We start from the raw sequence: 22,998 nt of genomic DNA, 5'->3' as shown, positions 1-22,998 counted from the left end.
TAAAGGGTTCCACTCTGATCTAAAAGCAGCTTTTCGTCATATATTGGACTTAAAGAAGCACTCCTCCCATGAAAATATGTATCCTCTTACTATATTGCAATCATTACATTATATACAGTAGAACTGTTACTTACAGTTGCCCATTTTACTCTTCTGCCCAGTTACCAGAATTGTTCTTTTTTTTATCCATTAGGTGTATTACATCACATGATTAAAATCTGGCTAGCTGAATATTTCTAAGTTCTATGTAGAAATAGGAAGTCAACTTTCCCTGTATGACTCACTAGTCACTGCAAAAGTATCTGGCGGGGTGGGGTGTGGGTGGGGGGGGAGCAGCTGGGTCAGGAGGAAGGGAATGATAAATGCCGGGAAAAGAGACTTCCTGTTTCTACTTAAAGCAGAGAAAGAGAAGAATTAGCTGGGTAGAAAGGCAAAATGAGCAATTGTAAGCACTCAGTGCTGTATAATATAATGACTGCAATATATTAAGAGGATAAAAACTTTGATGGGAGGAGGAGTGCTTCTTTAACAACAAGGATTGGGCTAATATATTTCATAAATGACAATTAACAATCAATTATTAGCGTTGTGGTGAAGGACATTCAAGGGCAAGAGCTTTAGAATCAATTTTTGGAATAGATGCTCCAATTTCTGTGACCACATCTGCCTGCATAAACCTACAATCTATAGGTGGCACCTCGCAATCAGTATGACAACCACAGCTTTAAAAAGTAAACTAATAAAATGCAATAATTTCACATACTGGGTACTCTATTTTTTTGTATAAATAATTATTAATATTCCCTTTTTGCATCTATGTTATTCTCATACTACTCACAGTGTACATTCATGAAAAAGCATTGTCGATAAATAGTTGATGACTTGCAAATCATGTCATATTGTACGATTCTTCCAATATATGATCATTTCTCTCACAAATGAAGAAATAATATAAACAATAAGTGTGGCACTAGATGGCATCAGAGACTTAGCACAAGGCGTAGTACTAGTCCACTTAGCTTTATGTTCTGTATATTACATTAATGTTTACCATGGGATTTATTTACAGACATCTACCTTTAACATTTCTAACAAGGCAGACAGTAAAAAATAAAATATATATATTTATATCACTTTCTATGTAAACTGCAAAAAGTAAAATGTTTAAAAAAAAACAAAAAAGTAGTTTGCAGTAGGATCCTAAGCATTTCTCTATAAGTTATACATTTCTGGACTTAAAGGGGTTGTCCACAACTGGACATATCCTTCTTAGATGCTAATGTGGCCCCAATAAAATAACAAAGCGCATACTTATCTCCGGGAGCAGGGCTGTTCCAGTATTGGAGCTGTGTCTCCTGTCTCTCTTCCGTCAGACCGTACTGTTCGATTTGATGGAACTGTGAAGTCTGCAGCTGAAGTGCTCTAGTGCTCACGGCCCGGGACATATCAATGTCATGTTACAGCTGGGAGAGACAGCTCATCATTGTTGGAGAGGCAACCGGCCAGGCAGTCAGCATGTGCTTTTTTATTTATTGGGGCCTCTTTACTATTTAACATGAGGTTGTCTAATAGTGGACAAACCCTTTAAGGGTGGTAATCAAATGTACACATTCCTCTTGTGGAAAATAAAAACTTCATAGTGCCATTAGACCTTCATGTTCAGTAGTTCTGCATATATAGGTAAGATATTTTAGCTAATTTATATATCTGTATCTCTATATACAGTATGTGCCTCATTCCCTCATCTGGACAAAGGACTGCAGTAATTTAATTCTCTTCTTACTATGGCCCAAACTAAAGGAATTGAGTATACAACCTGCAATGAAGATAATGAGCTCATTTTATTCTCTAGATTAAAAACTCAACTGTATTCACTGAAGTCTCCTTAGCATTTTTAATGATCACCATAGTTACTGTAATTTTTAATTGTCTGCCATGATTTGTTGTTCTATTATTTTTTTGAAAAAATAGACATTTCATGCCTAAATTTTGATTACACATAACGTATCACAGAGTGGGAAAAATGTGAAATTCGTACCTGAAAAATTGCTATCCAAGCATAACCAATATTATCAAAATTGATAGCACCTTTAAAAGGGTTATGTTCCCCAGCAGAACAGTTTGTATAATACTGATTCCAGTTGACACAAGAAGTATTGCTGGTGTTATTATAAAAGTTAAAGTCCAGTGTACACTCCAGCCCTTCTTCTCTGCGTATAGGGACACTGCGACAATACCGCATGCCATTCTCTTTGGCTTGGGAGCAGATAAAAGGATTCTCATCCTCATTCTCAGTCTGATAATACCGTTCTAACTCCAGGGAGACAGGACTGTAAAAAAGGGAGAAAATAGAGAGGTTTGTAAAGAGGTGTAGGGCATAGATGTCATGTCGCGGGACTGTCCTATGAGAAGAGAATGGCTGCTCTACATGCTACGTGCAGAAATACATGAATACTTCCAAAGGACCACTCAGTTATGAGAAAAAATGACAGAAGATGAAATGATAAGACTTTTCTCAAATATACACTATGTAAGCCAAACTATTGTCACACATATGCGTTACAGGAGCTTTGATGACATCCCCATTGTAGATCCACCAACATTAATGGATTTACAGCTGTCACTCTACCGGGAAGGCTTTCTACAAGCTTTTGGAGTGTGTCTGTGGAAATTTGTACCCATTCATATAGAAGTGTATTTGTGAGGTCAGATACTGCTGTTGGAGTAGAGGGCCTGGCTCACAATCACTTCCAACCGGCTGAGGTCAGGGCTCGGTACGGGTCAGTCATGTTGCCTTTAAGGACCTTGCTTTGTGCACTGGGACACAGTCATGTTGGAACAGAAAAGGCCTCCCCCAGTCGTTCGAACAGTTTCTGGATGGGATCTAACTCCTTGGTCTTGTTAAAGGCAATGGCCGTCAGACCAATATTCCTTCTCAAATGGAGAGAAACGGAGGAGCGGAAGAGAGAGGAGAAGCGGAAAAGGTGTTGGAGAACCATGATGTTACGTTACCTCTCCCGGAGCACAGCGGAGCGGTCACCTTGCTTTCCCCCAATCGTTCCCAAAAAGTTGGCAGCGTACAATTGTCCTACATGTCTTGTGTTCTGAATCATCAAGATTCCCTGAAAAATACCCTCCTGCAGTCAGGCAGGTAATGTTCCCCTGGTGCTTGCCTAATTCAGGACTATCAGTTTACTAAATAAGGAAGCTTGATTCCTCACTCCATAGGACAGGTTTCCACTGCTTCAGAGTCCACTAGTGGAAGCTTTATGCCACACCATCCAATGCTCAGCATTAAGCTTTACGATATATGACTTGGAAACCCACGACATGAAGCTCCTGACAGTTTTTGTGCTGAAGCTAATGTCACAGGAGGTTTGGATCTCAGCAGTTGTTAGGGAATCTGTCACCAGGTTTTTTTCACCTAATCTGAGAGCAGTATAATGTAGAGACAGAGACCCTGATTCCAGTGATGTGCCACTTACTGGGCTGCTTCCTGTAGTTTTGATAAAATCACTGTTTTATCTTCATGAAATGATCACTAGAGGACTAGTAAACCTGCTGCCATGTAGTCCTCTATTTTCATGAAACCGGTATAACTCCGCCCCCACCACTGATTGGCCGCTTTCTATACACAGTATACACTGAAAGCTGCCAATCAGTGGTGTGGGCGGGGTTACACAGAGCTCAGCATTGAGAGAACTGCTAGATCTGAGATAGATATAAGAGTGATTTTATCAATATGACAGCAAGCAGCTCGGTAAGTGACACATCACTGCAATCACGGTCTCTGCCCTAACATTATACTGCTTTCAAATGGAGTAGCAAAAACTTGGTGACAGATTCCCTTTAAGTCAACAGAGCATCATTTATGCCCTATGCCCCTCTGTAACTTTGGGCATACCATTTAGTGGCTGAACTGCTTTAGCTCCTAATTTCTTCCTCTTTTCTATTATACAGCTTACACTTGATCGAGGCATATTTATGAGAGAAGAAATTTCCCAAACTGACTGGTGACAATGATGGCGTCCTATATACAGGACCACGTTGGTATCAGTGAGCTCTTGCGAAAGAGCCATTCTTACACATTTGTGCACACAGCCAGATTGGATTTCATACACCTGTTGTAATGGGGCTCAAGAAAAATCTTGAATTCAATAATTAAAACATATATACAGGGTGGGCCATTTATATGGATATACCTAAATAAAATGGGAATGTTTGGTGATATCAACTTCCTGTTTGTGGCACATTAGTATATGGGAGGGGGAAAATGGTGGTGACCATGGCAGTCAATTTGAAGTCAGCCATTTTGGATCCAACTTTATTTTTTCCAATGGGAAGAGGGTCATGTGACACATCAAACTTACTGAGAATTTCACAAGAAAAACAATGGTGTGCTTGGTTTTAACTTTATTCTTTCATGAGCTATTTACAAGCTTATAACAACTTATAAAATGTGTTCAAAGTGCTGCCCATTGTGTTGGATTGTCAATGTAACCCTCTTCTCCCACTCTTGAAACACTGATAGCAACACCGCAGAAGAAATGCTAGCACAGGCTTCCAGTATTCGTTGTTTCAGATGCTGGGGCTATCTGAAGGCAATTGTCTATGCTGTGAAGATACGAGATGTGCAGTATCTGAAACAAAAAATACTGGAAGCCTGTGCTAGCACTTCTTCTGCAGTGTTGCTCAGTGGCGTAGCTACTGGGGGGGGGGCAGAGGGTGCGGTTGCCCTGGGCCCGGTGCTCAGAGGGTTCCCACCTGGAGCTACGTTACTGTAACTATCTGCGCACGCAGCGTGCCGATACAGTTACATTCTGCGGCAGAGCAGGGCGAATCGATCTCCCTGCAGGCGGGGGACCCAGTGCCAGCAGTGGACCCTTCGCCCATCATCGCAAGGTCAGCTGTTTCAGCATTTAGCTGATACAGCTGACCGCATTGATGAGGAATGGAGCGCTGCGCTCCGCTCCTTCTCCCATCATCCCCCTGTCAGCGTCTGATGTCACCGACGCCAACACTGACAGCGGGCATGATGATGTCACTACCTGGCACCCGCTGTCAGGAGATGAGCGGGAGCTCGGAGCACCGTGGGAACAGGGAGGAAGAGAACTGAGTATTTATTTACTTATTTTTTATGGGGTGCTGCCTTATACTACAGGGTCTGCCTATGGGGTGCTGCCTTATTCTACAGGGTCTGCCTATGGGGGTGCTGTCTTATACTAGAGTCTGCCAATGGGGGTGCTGCTTTTTTCTGCAAGGTCTGCCTATGGGGTGTTGCCTTATACTACAGAGTCTGCCTTTGAGGGTGCTGCATTATACTACAGGGTCTGCCTATGGGGGTGCTGCCTTATACTACAGGGTCTGCCTATGGGGTGCTGCCTTATACTACAGGGTATGCCTTTGGACTGCTGTCTTATACTACAGGTTCTGCCTATGGAGTGCTGCCTTATACTACAGGGTCTGAACTATGGGGTGCTGCCTTATACTACAGAGGGTGCTGCCTTATACTTCAGAGTCTGCCAATGGGGGCGCTGCCTTATACTACAGAGTCTGCCTATGGGGGTGCTGCCTTATACTACAGGGTCTGCCTATGGGGGTGCTGCCTTATTCTACAGGGTCTGCCTATGGAGTGCTGTCTTATACTAGAGGGTCTGCCTATGGGGGTGCTGCCTTATACTACAGGGTGTACCTTTGGACTGCTGCCTTATACTACAGGTTCTGCCCATGGAGTGCTGCCTTATACTTCAGGGTCTGCCTATGGGTTGATGCCTTATACTACAGGGGTGCTGAGTTATACTACAGAGTTTGCCAATGGGGGTGCTGCCTTATACTACAGAGTCTGCCTATGGGAGTGCTGCCTTATACTACAGGGTCTGCCTATGGGGGTGTTGCCTTATACTACAGGGTCTGCCTATGGGGTGTGTTGTGAATTAGACTTTTTGGCTCCCTCTGGTGGTTACTAGTGATATGACTCTGGGATTGTCTTTCCTCAGTTTGGCACCCACCTGGGTCGTTAATCCAGGGGTGTTGCTATATAAACTTCCTGGATCCTTAGTCCAGTGCCTGGCATCGTTGTAATCAGATCCTTTCTGTTTGCTCCTGTCTGCTAGTCCTGGTTCGTGCAAAATTAAGCAAAGTCCTGCTTCTTTGTTTTTTGGTTATTTGCTTTGCTTTTATTTTTGTCCAGCTTGTACTAAATGTGATTCCTGACTTTGCTGGAAGCTCTAGGGGGCTGGTGTTCTCCCCCCGGGCCGTTAGACGGTTCGGGGGTTCTTGAATATCCAGCGTGGATATTTTGATAGGGTTTTTGCTGACCATATAAGTCATCTTACTATATTCTGCTATTAGCTAGTGGGCCTCTCTTTGCTAAATACCTAGCTCATTCTTACGTTTGTCTTTTCCTCTTACCTCACCGTTATTATTTGTTGGGGGCTTGTATCCAACTTTTGGGGTCTTTTCTCTGGAGGCAAGAAAGGTCTTTCTTTTCCCTTCTAGGGTTAGTTAGTTCTCCGGCTGGCGCGAGACGTCTAGAACCAACGTAGGCACGTTCCCCGGCTGCTGCTATTTGTGGTGCTAGGATTAGATATATGGTCAGCTCAGTTACCACTGCCCTATGAGCTAGTTTTTTGTGTTTGCAGACTTAGTAATTATTTCTGAGACCCTCTGCCATTGGGGTCATAACAGGGGTGCTGCCTTATACTACAGGGGGTTCTGCCTTATACTACAGAGTCTGCTAATGGGGGTGCTGCCTTATACTACAGAGTCTGCCTTTGGACTGCTGCCTTATTCTACAGGGTCTGTCTATGGAGTGCTGCCTTATACTACAGGGTCTGCATATGGGGGTGCTGCCTTATTCTACAGGGTCTGCTTATGGGGTGCTGCCTTATACTACAGGGTCTGTCTATGGGGGTCCTGTCTTATACTACAAAGTCTGCCTATGGGGGTGCTGTCTTATACTAAAGGTCCTGCCTATGGGGTGCTGCCTTATACTACAGAGTTTGCCTTTGTGGGTGCTGCCTTATACTATAAGGTCTGCTTATGGGGTGCTGCCTTGTGCTATAGAGTCTGCCTATGGGGTGCTGCCTTATACTACAGGGTCTGCCTATAGGGTGCTGTGTTTTACTACAGGGTCTGCCTATGGGGTGATATCTTATACTACAGGGTCTTCCTATGGGTGCTGCCTTGTGCTATTGAGTCTGCCTAAGGGTGCTGCCTTGTGCTATGGAGTCTGCCTATGGGGTGCTGTCTTGTGCTATAGAGTCTGCCTATGGGGGTGCATTATACTATATTTAGGATGATCTGGTGCATTATACTATATGGAGGCTTTCTAGAGGGCCATCATACAGTGTGGAGATAACAGTGAGGTGGCCATCATACAGTGTTGGAGCCGTAAAACAGTTTGGGGGCTACTAAGAGGTCAGTATACTGTGTGAGTGTTACTATACAGTGAGGAGGCATTATACTGTGTATAAGAGAGCATCATACTGTGTATAGGGGAGTTGTACAGGGGGGAGACTCGGTACATTATTAATTGTAAAGTGGACACTTATTGTTATAGGGGAACTCAGGTTACTATGACGGTCAAAGGGGCACACAGGGCAATATTAATTTCTAGGGGGCAAAATATGGGCATTACTATATTATAGAGGGGTGCTTTAGAATTTAGAGGGCACACAGAACCACACAGCAGGTGCAGTAATAGGGTCACATAGGGCAGCAGCGGCTCAGTTTCGGGGTATCAGCAGGATGAGGAGTTTGTGCAGGTTGAGAATAGATGGTGATGGCTGGAATATGAGATGTGAAATGTGTCTTTGTTGTATTCTCTGCAGTTGAGTCGTGACTGGAAGAAGTTGTCATGTCGGTCTGGGCCAGATGGAAAAGATGGGGAAAGTGAACGATTCCATCAGAAAGAACATCAGTGGTAAGTCATTATCTGTAACTGTGCTGTGATCTCTTATATGTTCTGCAGGACTGGTATCTACCACTGACCATATGGCAGTAATATCTATGTTGGTCTTTATATAGAGGTTATCTTCAGTAATAGTGCGGTCATCTGCTGAGGTTCTCCTCCACGATTAGGGCGCGTCACCGAGTTGTAATGAAGATTACCTGGTTAGGGGCCCACTCATAAGCTTTGCCCCTCCTGAACCAAAACCCTAGCAACGCCTCTGGTTGTTGCTATCAGTGTGTCAAGAGTGGGAGAAGAGGGTTGCATTGGTTTCCTATTCTTTTGCATATTTATCACACTTAAATGTTTCAGATCACCAAACAAATTTAGATATTAGACAAATATAACACAAGTAAACACAAAACACAGTTTTTAAATGAAGGTCTTTATTATTAAGGGAAAAAGAAATCCAAACCTACAGGGCCCTGTGTGAAAAAGTGATTGCCCCCTAAACCTAATAACTGGTTAGGCCACCCTTAGCAGGAACTATTGTAATCAAGCGTTTGTGATAACTGGCAATGAGTCTTTTGCAACACTCAGGAGGGATTTTGGCCCACTCATCTTTGCAGAATTGTTGTAATTCAGCCACATTGGAGGGTTTCTGAGCAGGAACCGTCTTTTTAAGGGCATGCCACAACTTCTAAATCAGATTAAGGTCAGGACTTTGACTAGGCCAAGCCAAAGTCTTAATTTTTTTTTTTCTTAAGTCATTCAGAGGTGGACTTGTTGGTGTGTTTTGGATCATTGTGCTGTTACAGAACCCAAGGGCGCTTCAGCCTGATGTCACGAACAGATGGCCAGACATTCTTCTTCAGGATTCTTATGTAGACAGCAGAATTCATGGTTCCATTTACCATAGCAAGTCTTCCAGGTCCTGAAGCATTAAAACAGCCACAGACCATCATACTACCACCACCATATTTTACTGTTGGTATGATGTTCATTTTCTGAAATGCAATGTTACTTCTACGCCAGATGAAATGGGACATACACCTTCCAAAAAGTTTAACTTTTGTCTCATCAGTCTTGGGGATCATCAAGATGTTTTCTGGCAAAAGTGAAATGAGCCTTTATGTTGTTATTGCTCAGCAGTCGTTTTTGTCTTGAAACTTTGCCATGCAGGCCATTTTTGCCCAGTCTCTTTCTTATGGTGGAGCCATGAACACTGACCTTCATTGGGGCCTCTTTCAAGCTTCCGTCTTTGAGCTCCCGTTGAAATCCGACGATTTTTGAAAAAACAGGATCCAGCAAATTTTTCTGCTGGATCCTGTTTTTTCTCATAGAGTTGTATTAGCAATGGATTGTGACGGATGGCCATCTGTTTCATCCGTCGTGCACTGAATCCGTCGGAAAATTGCTGTCCGTCGGGCGGGGACAACGCACAGAGGAACGTTTTTTCTGTACATCGGAAAATCGCTTAGCAATGGATCCTGCGCTGCCCGTCGTTGGCTATAATGGAAGCCTATGGATGCAGGATCCGTCACTGACTGTCAAGAGAAGGAATCCAGCGACGGGTTCCGTCTTTTGAAACTGAGCATGCGTGGAAGAATTTCCAGTCAGGGAAATTCTCTCTCGCTCTCTCTCTCTTTTTACTATTAATGCTGTCTATGCAGCATCAATAGTAACAAGATATAATGTTAAAAATAAAAATTAAAAATCGCAATATTCTCACCTTCCGGCATCCCGCACAGCATTACCAATGCTCCCGATGATCCCGGCAGCTGGCGTTCCCAGTAATGCATTGCAAAATGACCCAATGACGACTGCGACATCATCAGAGGTCATTGCACGCAAGGCAATACTGGGAACGCCAGCTGCCGGGATCATCACAAGCATCGGTAACGCTGCGCGGGATGCCGCAAGGTGAGAATATTGCGATTTTTAATTTTTTTTAATTATTTTTAACCTGGGTTGTGTTGTGTATGCGTTTTCGCAGTGGAAAACCGCTGCGAAGACGCATACACAACAGGTGCACATAGCCTCAACGTTTCCGTCAGAAAAACGGGCCCAGTGCACCCGTTTTTTTCAGTCTGCACAGGATTCATCATTTCAACATTTTGACGGATCCTGTGCAGATGGTAAAAATGGAAGTGTGAAAGAGGCCTGAGGCAAGTGAAACCTGCAGTTCCTTGGATGTTGTTATGAGGTCTTTTGTGGCCTCTTGGATAAGTCATTGCTGTGCTCTTGGGCACACAGGGCCCAGTAGGTTTGATTTACTTTATCCCTTAATAATAATAAAGACCTTCATATAAAATCTGCATTTTGTGTTTACTTGTGTTATCTTTGTCTAATATTTAAACTTGCTTTGTGATCTGAAATATTTAAGTGTGACAAACATGCAAAAGAATAGGAAACCAAGAAGGGGGCAAAAACTTTTTCACACCACTGTAGCTGTGTGCATTCACTACTACAGAAGGGGATGTACCTCTTAGGCTGCAGTCACACTATTAGTATGTGGTCAGTATTTTACATCAGTGTTTGTAAGCCAAAACCAGGAGTGGAACAAATAGAGGAAAAGTATAATAGAAACATATGCACCACTTCTGCATTTATCACCCTCTCCTGGTTTTGGCTTACAAATACTGATGAGAAATACTGACCAAATACTGATAGTGTGACTGCAGCCTTAGAGATGTACAATGCCAAATTTGACCAGAGGAAAAAAATGCAGTTTGCATTGGAAAACTTGCAAATTGTAAATAATAAATGGTAACAAATTAAAATAAAAAGCAATCGGATAAAGGCTTAAAAGGAAAAATACATAAAATTAAACATATTAAAGGAAATCTGTCACCAGGTTTTCGCTATGCAATCTGAGAGAAACGTGATGTTGAGGCTGAGACTCTGATTCCAGCGATGTGTCACTCACTGAGCTGCATGCTGTCATGTTAATACAATTAGTTTTCTCTGCTACAAATCTGAAGGTTGAGCTCTATATAACTCCACCCACACCACTGATTGGAAGCTTTCATTGTACACTCTGCATAGACAAGAAGCTGTGGTAGGGGCGGAGCCACACAGAGCAGTTGACTAGAAGGCACCAGACACCCAGTCCTCTAGTAATAATCTCCTGCTAATAAAACACTGATTTTTTTTAACAGCAACACACTGCCCAGTAACTGACAAATCAGCCTCTACATCATGCTGCTCTCAAATTAAATAGCAAAAACCTGCTGTCAGATTCTGTTTATGGATAACCCCAAAAGCTGAGCCAATGGCTCCTCAATAAGCTAGTCAAACTCTGTTTTACATTGATGTTCTATAAGCTGTCATTAGTAGCGTCATCTTGAATAATATACCTGGCCAAGTTGCATGGCTTGTTAATGAGTCAGTTATTGATTTATAGCAGGGGTGGGGAACCTCAGGCCCCAGGGCCATTTACGGCCCTCGATGACCTTTTATCAGGACCCCGAGCAGATTCTCAGGGACCGCATTCTTGGGCAGGGAGGTGTATTTTAATTGTCACCAGCTCATTAATTTCTTCTTGCTCTGTTAGCACACCCACACGCAGTGTTCACTACTGAACACTGAAGGGCATGCATCAAAAGATTACATCCTGACACCAGTGCCAGAGTCAGGATGCACTTTGTAGGTGGAGTTGGTACGGCCCCTGAAGGATGGTATAAATATTCAAATGGTCCTTGGTAGAAAAGATTCCCCACCCCTGCTTTATAGAATGGTTACCACCATTAGGTGGCATTAACGAGAAGATTTTCTGGAAGAGCTTTTTTTTTGTCTTTTTGTTATCATTTTCTCACTGAACAAGACATTTCTAAGCAAATTTATGTCAATTTCTTATGGTTTTTAAGGTCTATGGCTGATCTTAATAAACTTGTACCTTGTGGTTATTAATGAATTCTGTTAATTTAGAATAATAGGGAAAAGTTTCACACATACTCCCTACTACCCTAATGTCCAGATGGCAAAGGCTGTTTTAAGATTAAGGAGAAGGGAGATTATATATACCAGACAGGTGAAATGCTAATACTGACGTTCCTAGTGAGTTTCAAGAACAGAACGTCCTGAAAAAAAAATGATGAAAAATGAAAAAAAAAAAGAAGCATATTAGAAACTGCTTCATATTTTTTCAACTTGGAATACTAATAATTTCTTTTTATAATATTTACTCTTTTCTTTGACTTTTCGTCAGCACATTTTCTACTTACAGACTGAAGTTTTCAGGGAGGAAGCAGCGGTTTCTAAGCAGACCAGCCCAAAGCTGTACGCCAACGATGCCAAATATAAAGAATACAAAGAAGCAAAGTAACAGGACGTTTCCTAACATTGGAAGGGTATCCAGCAGCAACGTAACGAGAATCCGCATACCTACGAAAAGGAAGTAAAATGGTGATGGTTTGTGAGAGCCTGGCCAAACTGGCACTTCTTCTGTTCATATATATGACTAACATGAACTCCCATGGATGTGAATGGGGAGAGAGAACCATGGCTGTCCACTAGCATTGAACAAAACGATTTTCAGAACATTGGCCCAGTGGCCACGTCTGTATTCTGTGGCTGCTGGACCAGACCTCGGCAATCGTTCTACCATGATGTAGTTATGACATCTTGGGAACCTACTAATCAGAAGAGATGCCCACAATGCAATTAGGGACATTCACTATGCTCTGGTTCTGCTGCCATGACGTCGACGCTAGACCATGGTCTTGGGAAGTGATAACCTAAAACTAAATTCTAACCGCTCAGAGTCTATAATTATTGCTTCTTCGGAACAATGACTACATCACCAGAGATCAGCCCAGTTTTACTCAAATTATTAAATGATGAAAAAATATTGAAATTCAATAAATTAACTGTTAGTTTGACTTAAGCTACATGCAACATTGTGTCTGCCAAAAATTGAAGCTTTAAAGGAGTCATCAAGTTTTTTGTTTTTAAAGACTAACAAAGACTAATATATACGTAATAATAAAAAGCAATATTCATCAATTGACACCCACTTCTTAAAGGAGCTGTCCCACCAACAAAGTACATTTTAATTAATAGATCTTGGAATAATAATAAGTTCCACAATTGGATGTGTTCAAAATAAATGTTCCTGTGCTGAGACAATTTTATAAATGTGCCCCTGCTGTGTACTGTGTAATGGCTGACCGTACAGGGACATGGTCTGATCATGTCGGCATGAGATCTCATGGTCGGCATGAGAATAATAACCACAAAGATATATATATATATATATATATATATATATATATATATATATATATATATATATATATATATATATATATATATATACACACAACTCTAGCAAAAATTAAGAGACCACACATCCAATCCCTGTCATGGGCAGCCCAATCTCCAGACCTGAACTCCATTGAAAACCTCTGGAATGTAATCAGGAGGATGATAGATAGTCACAAGCCATCAAACAAAGAAGAACTGCTTAAATTTTTGCGCCAGAAGCAGTGTGAAAGGCTGGTGGAAAGCATGCCAAGACGCATGAAAGCTGTGATTAAAACTCATGGTTATTTCACAAAATATTGATTTCTGAACTCTTCCTGAGTTCCTGATTATGAACTTGTTTTCTTTGCATTATTTCAGGTCTGAAAGCACTGTTTTTTTTTTTTTAATTTAGACAATTTCTCCTTGTCAGAAAAAAATTACAAAATGTATCGCTTGGAAAATCGGAGACATGTTGTCAGAAGTTTATAGAATAAAAAAACAATTTACATTTTACTCAAAAATATACCTATAAAGAGAAAACTCAGACAAACTGAACATTTTGCAGTGGTCTCTTAAGCTTTGCCAGAGCTATATATATATATATATATATATATATATATATATATATATATATATATATATATATATATCATGATTAGCATGGAATATTGAACCTATTTAGCTGAAAATATTCAGGGCTATTCAAGCTGAAGTGTTAAATGCTTAAGCCAATACAAATGTCGGCATCATTTGCTGGACACTTCCTCTACATGCCAAGTCAAGCACCGTGAGTAAAAGTGGCAGTAGAATGCTTTCTTTCAGACATACGCAGCGGCTTCATGCGATCTGTTCCTTTTTGATGAGGTTATTTATAATCTCTTGTGCTGTCAGTTAGGGCAATATTACAAATAAACTCACGGTGAAATCAACATTGAATAAATTGAGAATGCCTTGGGGGAACATACTGCACACTGGGAGATATAAAGTTCTCTGTCATACATTCACATAGCGGAACACTGCTTCTGTAAATGTATGTCTATGCTGCTCCAATCTCATTTATTTACATTTTAAGGGAACTTACTTGGCACCCGGTTAATGGCTCGCAATGGACGTAAAACACGGACTGTGCGCACCGCTGAGAAGCTGACGTTCTGAAGGTCTAAAGAATATTCCAGCATCCTAAAGAAAAGAATAAAAATCAAACAGGATATTCTTCGCTTCTAATTGGTTAAAGGGAATCTGTCAGCAGATTTTGCTATCCAAGAGCATCATAAGGCAGGAGTGGGGATTCTGATTACAATGATATAGCACTTACTGGGCTGTGTTTTGCTGTTTTAATACAATCAGTGTTTTATCAGCAGGAGATTACCTCTACAGGACAACTGGCCTCAGGCATCCTAGTCTCACCACGCCACCAGCACTGATTAGCAGCTGTCTGTCACTACACAATGTACACAGAAAGCTGTGGTGTGGGCAGGTTATACACAGCTCCACAAGTGATCTCTGCTAGATCTGCAGCAGAGAAAACTGTGACTCTATCATAACTGCTGCGCCTAATAAACTAAATTTTACATAACTGGAATCAGAATCTCTGTTCCAACCTCCTGCTGCTGTCAGATTACATGCCAAAAGTGGGCTGATGGATTCCCTTTAAGAAGTCGAACAAGACAAAGAGTAAATATAAATGTCCAACTACCAACAACTCCACAAAAGTATAGAAAATTGCTTATGCAAATTGCCTCTTCAGAGAGAAAGAGGACTCTATAGCGCCACCTGTTGGAAGTAGCGATCCTACAAGTCACAATCAACCCTCTAACGAGTCGTGCAATATGACTTAGGATAAAAGCCAAATCAGTATCTCAATTCGCAGACACGGTGTTTCGGGCTGTTGGCCCTCGTCAGTGCGAAGCATGAGAACTGATTTGGCTAGGTGAGAGGCTCTGGACTGGGGTCTAAGGGGTAATGTTCTAGAATCTCAGTTATGCATAGATGAGACCTTTGCAATTCCTATATTACATGTCTGTCTGTAATTACAATTTAATATGGCTATTCGAAGGAAGCTTGATCCATTCATTCACATAATCAGTTGAAAACCCCCCTTGGTCAGACCACTACCATTCTGTATGTTATGGCTTATTCTTCTGCTACACTACAATTACAGAGGCATGTAAATGTCTGGGCACCCCTGGTCAAAATGACTGTTATTGTGAACAGTTACCAAGTTGAAGATGAAGTGATCACTAAAAGGCCTTATATAACTTTGACCTAGGTGTGCTCAGAGGCTTTTCCAAGGAAGAATGGATGAAAATTCCTCAAACAAGAATTGAAAGACTCTTAGATGGCTACAAAAGCGTTTACAAGCTGTGATACTTGCAAAAATGGGTGCTACTAGGAACTAATCATGCAAGGTGCCCAAACTTTTGCATCTTCCCATTTTCCTTTTTGTAACTTTTAAAATGTAACAGTAATTTTAACCAGGGATGCCGAAACGTTTACATGCTAATGTAGGTCCTGTGCACATCATGCTTGTTTCCCCTTTTCCTTATCCCTACACCTGCCAACATGTGTTGGACAAATAGCTATGCTTGTTAACCTTTGTTAACAAAAATCCATCCTTAGCTCTAGTTGAAAGTGTTGTCTGTCTAGAAATATTTATATCTCTCAATCATCCTTGATATCATGTTGTTCCATGAAGGAGGCCAAGCATTCAAGAAACAATTCACCGTTTCTCAGCTCTTAATGTAAAGAACTCTGTGAAATGTTGACATTTTAGAGTCCTAAGTTGATAAGGTAAGTAAATAATATTTAAATCACACACAGTGTAATGGATTATTTCATCAAAAACCTGGACACAATAAATTCAGACTGCACTCCCTAAAATATATACAGACGCCTAAGCACAACTTTGACCGTAGACCTACAAAAAAAATTTCCATACCAAACTTTAGAATAAATACACATCTGAGAACATACTATACAGTAAATATATATGTATATTTCTATACAAATAGAATGATTTATGTGTGCTAATTCAACCTTCTTATAAATCTGTACAGATCTGCACTTATCAGCCCCCTAACAATGACCCCCAAGACTCTCTTTACCCTCCATGGTCACTTGGTCTGTCCTCCTATAGTTTTAATGCTGTCAGTCAAGCATGTTCAGATGCACCTAATGACCCTGTCTAATAAAACATCTGACAGCTGGATTATAGCTCAGAGTTGAGTTATGCTATGAAGATCCTACTGATCTCAGCTGCATTTGCACCTAATGACCCTGTCTAATTCATGAAAAACAGATGCATCTATGACACTAATAAAATATCCTCCAGACTCTCACAGCATCCTGAATGCTCTGACAGTTATGTTACATGCCATGCTCCGCTCTATGCATGCAGAGGAGAGTATAATAATGCCCTGAAGATCACCATGAACCACCATGAAATGTGGAATTTGTAAATAGTAATCAACACCGGTCAAATAGTGGATCCCAGTCACTACATTCAACAATGGTCACCTCATCCATATAAAAAGGCTGGTCAAATAGTGGATCCCAGGCACTACATTCAACAATGGTCACCTCATCCATATAAAAAGGCTGGTCAAATAGTGGATCCCAGTCACTACATTCAACAATGGTCACCTTGTCCATATAAAAAGGCTGGTCAAATAGTGGATCCCAGTCACTACATTCAACAATAGTCACCACATCCATATAACTAAAAGTTAACCGTGTTCGGATCTATATCTATCAGGAAACACAAAGGAGAGGATATGGAGGTGATTGAAGCACTAAGAAGGAGCAGTGTGCTGCTTTGAAATGAAGTTTTAATATATAAGAATAGGACCGCCCATTCAATTCTGTGAAGCTGATTGCACAGAGGGGAAGAAGGAGATAACAAAAGAGCAAAAACGAAATTGTGTTGGACTTATACTGTATTTTAACAATAGTTATGCAGATACTCTGCTTTGTGATAAAAAAAATATTGGCATTGTGAGAATAATCCTTTAAAAGCTTATTCCCATCTTGGACATTTAGAGTATATCCAGAGGATAAGAATTAATTATCTGATAGATGTGGACTCCACCTTTGGGACCAACACCTATCTTCAGAATTGGGATGCCTCAATATCCATATTCTCTGCTGAAACAGAACGTGAAGGAGATGAATGGAATGTGACCGGAAGATATGGTTGCACAGGTGCTGAGCTGTCTAACTTAATTCTAGGGAGAAGCCTAGGTTATATATTGTTCTGTGCTTTGTTGAGCCTGACACACATGTGTGAACAGTGTGCTGTTGAGGTGTAGCAGAACCAGCTGTGGAGACTATCTCTTGGCTTGCCAATGTGGCGTTCCTCCTAAATCGAACTGTGTATTGTGGTGGAGTGGCTTTGGACCATTTGGAGAAAAATTGTTCCCCACTGCAGGCAGAGTCCAAACCCTTTCAACACAAGCTTGACCCAAGAGAATGAGAGCTTGAACCCCTGACACCCTGGTGAAGAGGTGACAAGTTGTGTTATCAGTAACCGCTAAGTTCTGTATCAAAGACTTGTGCGCTAATACCAGTGTCCATAACTTCTAAGAGGTAAGACTTATCCCGAGGAATGTTGTTTGCTGCAGGATCCTCGAGGACGAGGTACCGAAAATAGTGACCTCCATACATTGTGACTTCATTATGTGCTGATTATAAAGCTATTATTTTAGCTGATACCTACAAGAATGACAATAATGATCATCAGCTTCCTAACAATAGCTGCACGATGTGGTAAAGGAGCTAACATTATGAAACGATGTCGGAATTACTCTTCTATTAACAGTTATTGCTAACATGCTTTATTTCTCTTTTATTAAGAGGCTTTTTGATTTAATACATAGTTCATAAACTCCCTCCCTCTCCAGACATCCTGTGGGCCACAACTTTAAAGGCACGGAGTTGCCTTTCCAGGAAATTCCAGTTCATTAGAGACAGCTCCCCATGTACTTCATGGAAGTCGGTAAAACAAGAGATCCGAAATGCCTGATGCCTCAGGAACACCACACTTTTGGCCATGCTGTGCAGATTTTTATGTGGATTCTTTGCCACAGCCAGGAGATTCTTGTGTGCTGAAACAGACTTTAATTTAAACCAGGTGTCTGCTCCGGTTTTGAAGCGAGAGAACCAAAAAGGGAAAAATGTCACTTTTCTTTTTTTGCTGAAATAAGAAAACAATAATACATTTGCTCACAGAAAAGGGTGGCAACTAGCAGTTAAAGGAATATTCTCCTACGTTGGGTAAATTAGTGAAATGCCCCACTTATTTGTGGTTAGCACTTCCAGCAACTGAGCAAAAACTGTTAATTTGAGGATTTTGCATATCAGCACTAGAATGTTGTCTTGGAGCATTTCTGACTAGTTTCCATGAGGTTCAGCATTCCAAATTATTTGGAGTAATATTCCATTTTTTTCCCTGCGGGGAACAATGTGGAGACCTATGGATTGCTCCATGGCTGCCTCCTACAGATCATGATATTCTTGGGATGGAGCACTTCCATGATTCTCATGTCATATTATAACAGTATTTATTTATACAGAAATATTTCCATACTAAATTCCAAAACTAATGTTCAGTATTAGTTAATGTTGTCTAATAGTTAGGGCTCATTCAGACTATCATATTTTATGTCTATGTGCTGTCTGTATAGAAAGCAGATAGAATAAAATCAGCTCACAGAAAAATTCAAATAAATGGGTTGCTTCACATGAGTGATGATGACTGGTGGTCTGCATGTAAAAAATAGCAGAATGCAATAGTCTGACCCATTTTTCTGATCAGACATTCCATTAAACTCAATGGGTGCAATAAAAATGTATGCCTTTTAGACACCATTTGCATGGTATCAGGGGCGTAACTACTGTGGCTGCAGAAGGCACATCCACGACAGGGCCCATGCAGAAGGGGACCCACCAATGCCAGCATCTATTTATTGTGTAAACGTACTGCGGTGCAGGGACCTGCTTTATCCCTGCATTGCAATACATGCCAGTGGCCAGCTGATGTCAGTGTGCCAATCCGAGATAGCGCATAGCAGTGACATCATGTGTCGCCCATAGCAGGCATGCCAAAGTCATCTGTAGGACTCTGCGCCAACTATAGAGGAGTATGCTGCATGGGAGCAGGATAAGGTGAGAAGAGTTGTTTTATTTTTTAAAATGCGTTAGAGAAGAACATTGAATGAACATTATTACAGGATGGGTCCAGGGGGTTGGGACATTATACCAGGATGGGGGACTTTATTACTGGAAGAGGACCAGATGGAAACATTATACCAGGATGGGGGGCATTACACCAAGAAGAGGCTAAGGATGAGGTACATTATACCAGGATGAGGGACATTATTTTCAGGTTGGGGGACATTATTACTCGAAGAGGCCCAGATTGGGGCATATATATTACTGGAAAGGCCAGGATGGGGAACATTACACCAGGGTGAAGGACATTATTACTGGAAGGGACTCTGGGATGGGGGACATTATACCAAGAAGGGACCAAGATGAAGACATTATTACAAGAAGGGGCTCAGGATGGGGGACATTATAGCAAGAAGGGGCCCAGGATGTTGGATGTTATACTGCAAGAGGCCCAGAAAGGAGGACATTATTACTGGAAGTGGCACGATGGGGGACATTATTACCAGAAGGTAACAGGATGGAGGGCATTATAACAGGAAGGGGCCCAGGATGGCTGACAGTACAGGATGGGAGACATTATTACATTATTGGGGGGCAAGACTTATGTCGCTATAGGATTTAGAAAGTTACAACAGCCCATACATCAGAATAACATGCAGGTAGGGGCCCAGGTTCAAATTCTGCACCGGGGCCCATAAGGATGACATATGGACGTATATGGATGACTGTCATGGATCCCAATGGCTGGGGATCGCACTGGACAAGCAAAATAACATAAATAACGGACGAGCTCTAGGGTGATGGAACCTGGGCTGACCGCTGCCCTACTCCTGACAAACACAACTAGAAATAGCCAGGGAGCGTGCCTACGTTGATTCTAGACGCCACGCGCCAGCCTAAGAGCTAACTAGCACTGCAGAGGAAATAAAGGACCTAGCTTGCCTCCAGAGAAATGAACCCCAAAAGGTATAGTTGCCCCCCACATGTATTGACGATGAAATGAGAGGAAGGCACGCACATAGAGATGAAAATAGATTTAGCAAAATGAGGCCCGCTATAACTAGAAAGCAGAATGATACAAAAGGGGTCTGAGCGGTCAGCAAAAAACCCTAATCAAAAACCATCCTGAGATTACAAGAACCCATGTGCCAACTCATGGCACATGGGGAGAACCTCAGCCCACTAGAGCTACCAGCTAGCGTCATAATTAGCAAGCTGGACAAAAAACCAAACAACTAAAAAACAGAACTTAGCTTATCCTGAGAGATCTGGGAGCAGGTAGTCAGGAACCAAACTGAGCACATCTGAGTACATTGATAGCCGGCAAGGGAATGACAGAAAAGCCAGGTTAAATAGGAAACACCCAGCCTCTGATGGACAGGTGGAAAGCAGAGACCGCAACCCACCAAAGTCACCCAGTACCAGCCGTAACCACCAGAGGGAGCCCAAAAACAGAATCCACAACAGTACCCCCCCCTTGAGGAGGGGTCACCGAACCCTCACGAGAACCCCCAGGGCGATCAGGATGAGCTCTATGGAAGGCGCGGACCAAATCAGTCGCATGAACATCAGAGGCGACCACCCAGGAATTATCCTCCTGACCATAACCCTTCCACTTAACCAAATACTGGAGTTTACGTCTGGAAACACGAGAATCCAAGATCTTCTCAACAACATACTCCAATTCTCCCTCCACCAGCACCGGAGCAGGAGGCTCAACCGAAGGAACAACGGGCACCTCATACCTCCGCAATAACGACCGATGGAACACATTATGAATAGCAAACGATGCTGGGAGATCCAAACGAAAAGATACAGGGTTAAGAATCTCCAAGATCTTATAAGGACCGATGAACCGAGGCTTGAACTTAGGAGAAGAGACCTTCATAGGGACAAAACGAGAAGACAACCACACCAAGTCCCCAACAAGAAGTCGGGGACCTACGCGGCGACGGCGATAAGCAAACTGCTGAGTCTTCTCCTGAGACAACTTCAAATTGTCCACCACCTGATTCCAAATCTGATGTAGCCTGTCCACCACCACGTCCACTCCAGGACAATCCGAAGGCTCCACCTGACCAGAGGAAAAACGAGGATGAAACCCCGAATTACAAAAGAAAGGAGAGACCAAAGTAGCAGAACTAGCCCGATTATTAAGGGCAAATTCGGCCAGTGGCAAAAAGGCAACCCAGTCATCTTGATCAGCAGAAACAAAACACCTTAAATAAGTTTCCAAGGTCTGATTAGTTCGCTCCGTCTGGCCATTCGTCTGAGGATGGAATGCAGACGAGAAGGACAAATCAATGCCCATCTTAGCACAAAACGTCCGCCAAAATCTAGACACAAACTGGGATCCCCTGTCAGAAACGATATTCTCCGGAATCCCATGCAAACGAACCACGTTCTGAAAAAATAAAGGGACCAACTCAGAAGAGGAAGGCAACTTAGGCAAGGGTACCAAATGAACCATCTTAGAAAAGCGGTCACACACAACCCAGATAATGGACATTTTCTGTGAGACAGGGAGATCTGAAATAAAATCCATGGAAATGTGCGTCCAAGGCCTCTTCGGGATAGGCAAGGATAACAACAACCCACTGGCCCGAGAACAGCAAGGCTTAGCCCGAGCACACACTTCACAAGACTGCACAAAGGTGCGCACATCCCTTGACAAGGAAGGCCACCAAAAAGACCTGGCCACCAAGTCTCTAGTACCAAATATTCCACGATGACCAGCCAACACAGAAGAATGGACCTCGGAGATGACTCTACTGGTCCAATCATCCGGAACAAACAGTCTTTCTGGTGGACAACGATCAGGTTTATCCGCCTGAAACTCCTGCAATGCAAGTCTGGGGAGACGGCGGACAATATTACCCCATCCCTAAGGATACCAGTAGGCCCAGAGTCTCCAGGAGAGTCAGGCACAAAACTCCTGGAAAGAGCATCTGCCTTCACATTCTTTGAACCTGGCAGGTATGAAACCACAAAATTAAAACGAGAAAAAAACAACGACCAACGAGCCTGTCTAGGATTCAGACGCCTGGCAGACTCAAGGTAAATCAGATTTTTGTGATCAGTCAAGACCACCACACGATGTCTAGCACCCTCAAGCCAATGACGCCACTCCTCAAATGCCCACTTCATGGCCAAAAGCTCCCGATTACCCACATCATAATTGCGCTCGGCGGGCGAGAATTTTCTAGAAAAGAACGCACATGGCTTCATCACCGAGCCATTGGAACTTCTCTGTGACAAAACCGCCCCCGCTCCAATCTCGGAAGCATCAACCTCAACCTGAAAAGGAAGTGAAACATCTGGTTGACACAACACAGGAGCAGAAGAAAACCGGCGCTTAAGTTCCTGAAAGGCCTCCACAGCCGTAGGAGACCAATTAGCAACATAAGCACCCTTGTTAGTCAAATCAGTCAAAGGTTTAACAACACTGGAAAAATTAGTAATGAACCGACGATAAAAATTAGCAAAACCCAAGAACTTCTGAAGACTCTTAACAGATGTAGGTTGTGTCCAGTCACAAATCGCCTGAACCTTGACGGGATCCATCTCAATAGTAGAAGGAGAAAAAATGTACCCCAAAAAAGAAATTTTCTGGACTCCGAAGAGACATTTTGAGCCCTTCACAAACAGAGAATTGGCCCGCAGGACTTGAAACACCTTCCTGACCTGTAGAA

The 22,998-nt window shown here is 42.3% G+C and overlaps 1 protein-coding gene across 1 annotated transcript in view; it reads right to left on the bottom strand.

The window, feature by feature from the left end:
* The window catches only part of CACNA1G (calcium voltage-gated channel subunit alpha1 G), a 462,994-nt gene that overhangs the window by 216,935 nt on the left and 223,061 nt on the right, over window positions 1-22,998 (bottom strand). The window contains exons 4-6 of the mRNA XM_077251459.1: window positions 14,220-14,317; window positions 12,118-12,277; window positions 2,039-2,330 (exon numbers count right to left, since the gene is read on the bottom strand). Coding sequence (XP_077107574.1) covers window positions 2,039-2,330; window positions 12,118-12,277; window positions 14,220-14,317 — 550 coding nt within the window. The remainder of the gene's footprint in view (window positions 1-2,038; window positions 2,331-12,117; window positions 12,278-14,219; window positions 14,318-22,998) is intronic.

The sequence above is a fragment of the Ranitomeya variabilis genome, chromosome 4 (genome assembly GCF_051348905.1).
Source record: "Ranitomeya variabilis isolate aRanVar5 chromosome 4, aRanVar5.hap1, whole genome shotgun sequence".
In the NCBI taxonomy this organism is placed as follows: domain Eukaryota; kingdom Metazoa; phylum Chordata; class Amphibia; order Anura; family Dendrobatidae; genus Ranitomeya; species Ranitomeya variabilis.
This window is presented reverse-complemented; position numbering and strand designations above follow the sequence as displayed.